Source organism: Monodon monoceros, unplaced genomic scaffold (assembly GCF_005190385.1).
Source record: "Monodon monoceros isolate NGI ecotype Baffin Bay Population unplaced genomic scaffold, NGI_Narwhal_1 Contig35_ctg1, whole genome shotgun sequence".
NCBI lineage: Eukaryota > Metazoa > Chordata > Mammalia > Artiodactyla > Monodontidae > Monodon > Monodon monoceros.
Genome location: NW_021699516.1, coordinates 12807 through 19206, shown reverse-complemented (window position 1 = coordinate 19206; position 6400 = coordinate 12807). Strand labels below are relative to the sequence as shown.

The window sequence follows — 6400 nt, the reverse complement described above, 5'->3', positions numbered from 1 at the left end:
TACGTGGGCCTCTCACTGTTGTGACCTCTCCCGTTGCGGAGCACAGGCTCCGGACGCACAGGCTCAGTGGCCATGGCTCACGGGCCCAGCCGCTCCGCGGCATGTGGGATCTTCCCGGACTGGGGCACGAACCCGTGTCCCCTGCATCAGCAGGCGGACTCTCAACCACTGCGCCACCAGGGAAGCCCCCTTCTTTTTTTTTTTTTTTAAAGTAGATGTTTCTTTTTTTTGAAAAACAGCTTTATTGAGATAAAATTCATCTACCACACAATTCACCCACTTCAAGTATACAATCCAGTGGCTTTTGCAATGTTCGCAGTGCTGTGCATCCATCACCATGATCAATGTTAGAGTATTTTATTACCCCAAGAAAAGACCCTGCTCCCCTCAGCCATGGGCCTGTGTCGTCCCATCTCTCCCAGCCTTAGGCAACCACTAATCTATTTGCTGTCTTGAGAGTCACCTATTCTGGATGTTTCATATGAATGGAATCATATAATAGGTTTGCTTCTTTGACGGAGCATCATGCTTTCAAGGATCACCCGTGTTGTAGGATGTATTAATATTCAGATTCCTTTGACGGCTGAATAATATTCTGTTGTACGGATGTGCCACATTTTATTTACCCATTCTTTAGCTGAATGGGTTGTTCCTTCTCTCTTACTCTTGTCACCGTCTCTTCTTTCTCCAACTCCAGATCACCTTCAATATCACATTTGACGTGAACCCTGATGCTTTCTTTGGAAACAAACTACTTCTCAAGGCCAACGTGACCAGGTGCGCTATGCCTGGCCTCCTCCATTTTGAGGCCCCAGCCCCCGGCTCCCCTGCTCAGGGTGGACCATTGCCCTCTCCCCACTGGTTCTCCCTTCAGCTCATTTGTTTACTCAAGAAACACCAACTGAGCACCCACCACGTGCCAGGCGTGGCCCCCTGTGCTGGTGGGACAGCAATGGACAAGACAGCTGTGACTCTTGCCCTCACAGAGGTTATAATTTAGGGGCAAAGACAGACAGGAAAGCCTATGATTATGATACAGTATGAAATGAGTGATGTCCAGTCTTCTTGGGAGATTGGTGTTCAGAGAAGACTATACATCCAGGCCGTGAGTTAGCCAAGCAAAGGCATGAATTGAGGCTGGGCATGAAGACAGAGAGAAGGAAGTGTGGACCAAGCAAAGCCCGGAGACTGCAAAGGTCAGGCTGAGTCTGAGCACAGGAGGCAGGATTGAAGGAGTTGGTTAGACATGGGCCGTGTCATGAAATGATCGACGAGTGCTCTTAGGGAATTTGCAACTTAACTTGGGAGTGATGTGATCACCTTTGCATGCTAGAAAGATCACTCTCCAGGAGCGGGGGGATTGGAGTGGGAGTCATTTTGAATTCAGGGGACCAGTGAGAAGAAGGCACTCTTCTGCAGGCTTCCGTCCTGGTGAGTGGGGATGGGCCTGGGCTACACAGGGGCGGCCCTAGTCTTTCCTATAATCTCTGTTTCCTCTGTTGGATTTAGAGGACAGCGTTTAGGATGCTGAGAGGACAGGACTTGGTGGTTGGTTGGCGACGGAGGGTGAGGGAGAGGAAGAAGGAGAAGGAAAGGCTGATTCTCAATTCTCAAGAGCTGACCAGAGCTCTCTGTTTCCCTTCAGTGAGAAAAACATACCTGGGAACAACAAAACCGAATTCCAGCTGCAGCTGCCTGTGAAATACTCTGTCTACGTGGTGGTCACCAGGTACTGGCTGCTGGGGCTTTCAGTTCTGCCTTCACCACTGGGCTGGACATGGCACATTGAGTACCTGTGTGCACGAGTCTGTGCACGTGTGCCTGTGAGTGAGTCTGAGGATATGTGTGCGCACGTGTGTGTCTGTACGTGCATGTGTATGTGTGTGTGTGAGGGGCCCAAACTGGCACATGCTGGAGGTCCCACCCGCACTGCCCCTGCACACCATCCCGCTCGCACCCCTTCAGGGCTGCATTACCCGCGTGCCTGTTCACCCCTTTACACACTTAGCCCAAGACCCCCTCCCAGGACTCCCCTGATGTTCTGTCACCTCCTGCCCCTTCTTCTTTCTCCCATCAGCCTTGAGGTCTCGACCAAATATCTCAACTTCACAGCCTCAGAGAAGACCCGCCACATTATAGAGCATCAGTATCAGGTGGGGAGCTGAGAAGGAGCCTGGGGAGGGAAATCGAGATGATGGGAACACAGGAAGAATGGTAGGAGGGACTTCCCGGGCAGTCCAGTGGTTAAGACTTCGCCTTCCAATGCAGTGGGCATGGGTTTGATCCTTGGTCGGGGAACTAGGATCCCGCATGCCGCGTGGCCAAAAAAAATATGATGGGAGGGCTTCCCTGGTGGCTCAGTAGTTGAGAGTCCGCCTGCCGATGCAGGGGACATGGGTTCGTGTCCCGGTCTGGGAGGATCCCACATGCCGCGGAGCGGCTGGGCCCGTGAGCCATGGCCGCTGAGCCTGTGCGTCCGGAGGCTGTGCTCCGCAACGGGAGAGGCCACAACAGTGAGAGGCCTGCGTACCGCAAAAAAAAAAAAAAAAAAAAAGATGGGAAACATGCATGAGGTGCCTGCTTTGGGCCAGGCTCTGTTCTAAGCTTGCTGTGAATCCACACACACCACCACGTGCATCCGTATGTGTATACATACATGTATGTAATTAACTCATTTTACCCTCGTAATGACCCTGTGACGGAGGTACTGTTGTCTCCCCCAGTTTATAGACGAAGAAACTGGGGCTCAGAGAGGCTAACAGAAAATGCCCACAGTCTCACCCCTAGAGAGTGGAAGAGCCACTGCTTCCGCCAGCCTGTCTGGCTCTGGAATGGGTGTTTAACCCCTGTGCTCTCCTGTCTCTCAGAAAGCATCGAGAGGCAGGATGCTTGGGTCTGTGAGGCCTGATTCAGTACTGGGCTTTCGGGAGTGGGGAGCCTGACTCTAGTTGCTGGTGGGGGCAGAAAGGCCAGAACCCTGATATCTGCCCCTCCCCACCCAACGCAGTTCAACAACCTGGGCGGGAGGAAGCTCCCCATCAGCGTGGTCTTCTTGGTCCCCATCCAGCTGAACCAGGTGACCGTGTGGGACCAGCTCCAAGTCACCTTCTCCCAGGTAAGCACAGCTGGGCCTGAGGATTGGGCCCAACTCCTTTCTCCACAGCCCTGGTCTTTCCTAAAATCACTTCTGTTTCCTCTGTTGGGTTTTGGAGCCATTTCTGACCCTCTCCTGGACCTCGGTTTTTTCACCTCCCGGAGGGTGGACCCAGGAGCCCTCGCTTCAATCCGTCCTCACAGTGTCCCTCTTTCCTCAGAACCTCTCCAGTAGATGCCACACCAACAAGATTGACCCTCGTCACTCTGACTTCCTGGGGGAGCTTAAGAAGGCCCCACTGCTGGTGAGACTAAGCCCAGCCTCAGCCTCGGGGCTGCACGCAGACTCCGCACTGCCCCCTCACCTGGGCCCAGTACCGGCTCTCAACTGCCGGCTGAGTGCATGGGATGTGGCCTGCATCCAGCTTTCCTGCTCACCTCTCTCCCCTCCTCCCTTCCCCAGAACTGCTCCATCGCTGTCTGCCAGAGAATCCAGTGTGACATCCCGTCCTTTGGTGTCCAGGAAGAATTCAAGGTCACCCTCAAGGGCAACCTCTCATTTGACTGGTACATCAAGGTATGTGGGCGCCTGAGGCTTGGCTGGGCACAGACGAGATCCTCCAGGGCCAATGGGTCCAGCTCCCATCCTCTCTCTCCCACAGACTTTGCATAACCATCTTCAGGTTGTGAGCACGGCGGAGATCTTGTTTGATGATTCGGAGTTTGCCCTGCTCCCAGGACAGGGCGCGTTTGTGAGGGCCCAGGTATCTGTCTCGGACACAGAAGAACCGCTGGAGGCAGGAGAGGGGGCTGGGCTTGTGGGAGAGAGAGAGGTTGGGGGGGCCGGGAAGGAGGAGTGAGGGCTGGGGTTGGGGGGCACAGGGGGTTTAGTCACGGGGTTCGGGGAGCACACAAGGTCTGACTGGGGAACCCCCAGAAATTCAGAGTCTTTCTCCCCTGATGCCCCCCCTCCCCCTCTCCCTGCTCCAGACAGAGACCAAGGTGGAGCCTTACGAAGTACATAACCCTGTCCCGTTGATCGTGGGCAGTTCGGCTGGGGGGCTGTTACTCCTGGCCCTCATCACGGGTGGCCTGTACAAGGTAAGTCCCCCGGGGCCCTCTTCCTGCCCCTCCCCTCCCCCCACCCCCACGGCTTCTCACTCAGCAGCGCCTTCCTGGGTTCAGCTCCCAGCTGTGCCTCGGGCAGCTCACAGAGCCTCAGTTTCTTCAGCTGTAAAATGAGACTATAAATACCCATCCTGTGGAGCTCTTTGGGTTCGTATCTCTAGAGCACTTAGAATAGTCTCTGGTACAGAGTAAACACTATATAAAGTGTACTTATTATTATATTTTAGATTTCTTTCCCTCTTTTCTTTCTCAAGAGTGATGCCATCCCCCTCCCTGTCCCACTTTCCCCAGATCTATTCTGCACTCCGCCACGTTATTCTTTGCATCTCTTGGTCCCACCATCTCCCAGCCTGGCCTGCATAGCTTTCACTCGCCCTCCTGGCCTTGGTGCCCTTACTCCCCTGTCTCTGCCTCCACAGCTTGGCTTCTTCAAACGACAGTACAAGGACATGATAACTGAAGCTGGCCCTGAAACTGCTCCCCCGCAGTAACAGCAGCTCCTTCCCCACTCCTTGCTGAGTGGCCTCCCCTGCAGCAAACAGGATGTGGTCAGACCGAAGAGTGAGCGGGTCCCCAGGCTGCTGGATGGACACATCTGTTGGGAGACCAGGGCGGTGATGTCTCACTCAGGAGCAACCTGCTTGGGTTTCCATTCCTGTGTGTGTGTGTGTGTGTGTGTGTGTGTGTGCGCGCGTGCATGCACGAGTGTGAATTGTGTGTGTGGCTCAGATCTCTCTTGCATGAGGACAAGTGCCTTCGGCACAAATCTCAGGCAGAAGGGAGCTGCTTGGGCTTCCTTGTGTGTGGGTGAAGGTGCCATTGGTTCTTCCTCGGGGACAGAGGTGATGGCAGCTCTTGCAGGCGAACACAAAGGGAAGTGCAAGAAATCCTCCCCCGGCTATAGGAAGTGAGACCTCCTTTAGTAGGTGAGCCCGCAGGCCAGCAGGAACCCATGCAGCTGGGCCTGAGCCTACCCGGACAAGCCAGCAGGAACCTGTCCAACCCATTCCGCACTAGAGCTGATGTGTCCGGTGCACAATGGTGCACCTCCCTTTATGTATTCACTTTATTATTTTAATGCTACTTTTATTTTTTGAATGGATGAACAGGTATGTAGTATCAAAATCAAAAGACAAGCAAGGGTGTGTAATGAAGTTTCCATTCCATCCTGGTCTGCCAGCCATTTAGGTCTCTTGTAAAGGGTAGTCCAGGTTATGCATTTGGGGGTCTCCTTCACAAAGATTCTAGGCATATGCAAACACACACACACATACACACGCACAAGCTTTTTTACACAAATGGCAGCATGCGTTGTTTATACTGTCTGCATCTTGCTTTTTTCATTAATACGGCTCAGACATTGTTTTATATGAAGACATAAAGTACTTTTTCATTCTTTTATATACGCACCACGTTCCACTGTGTGGGTGGATCCTAACGTCCTTAACCGTCTCCCTCTGATACATTATTTCCAACTTCTCGCAATGACAAACAATGGTGAATTAATAAATTGAATACATGTCATTTTTGCATATGTGTAAGACAATTTATAGGATACATTCCCGGAAGTCTGAATTCTGCCAGAAGCAACCCCAAGAGAAGAATTTGAGTGAAAGAAGCTTATTTAAGAGAGACTCCAGGAAATACCAGTGGGGGAGGGACGTGAGCTGGGGAGGGAAAGGCAGCCAGTAAAGGGTATATTATCAACAGAGGGACCGTTATGAGCTCCTGGAGTGTAACCCCACCGGGGAGGTCTGGGACGCAAAGTAGAACAAGCACCTTGATACTTCCCACCCGAGTAGAGAAGGAGCTGGCGCGTGGATATACCAGTTCCACATAGTTATTGGCTGAGGGTTGCTCTTCGTGGGGAAGGAAGTGCTAATTCCCCGGCACCTCTGGGCCGGCCCTGAATGTAGGCAGAGCAGCTCTGGTGGCCAGAGAAAGGGCTACAGATGCTGCCAGTTGGAAGTCTGCCAGGTGAGCACAGCCCCTGGCAAGGCCCACAGGGATCCAGGCAGGGTACCAACAGCATTTGCTATGAAGAGTGTGTACAGATGAAGTTTTGATAGCTGTTTCTAGGTAGCCCTCCCTCCTCTGGGGCGTTCTCCCACTGCCCATCACCCAACCTTTGCCAGTGCAGTACCCACGACTCTGCCCTTAGCACCCATCCTAATGCTCA

General features: G+C 53.0%; 1 protein-coding gene across 1 annotated transcript; it reads left to right on the top strand.

Annotated features, from left to right (window-relative positions):
* Positions 1–637: 637 nt before the first annotated feature.
* Positions 638–5736, top strand: LOC114906611 (integrin alpha-M-like; the record flags this gene model as incomplete). Its single annotated transcript, XM_029241547.1, has 9 exons — positions 638–777; positions 1646–1729; positions 2078–2153; positions 3008–3115; positions 3315–3398; positions 3557–3670; positions 3756–3857; positions 4084–4194; positions 4641–5736. Coding segments are annotated over 9 exons (891 nt in total), but the record flags the coding sequence as incomplete, so codon positions are not given.
* Positions 5737–6400: the final 664 nt, after the last annotated feature.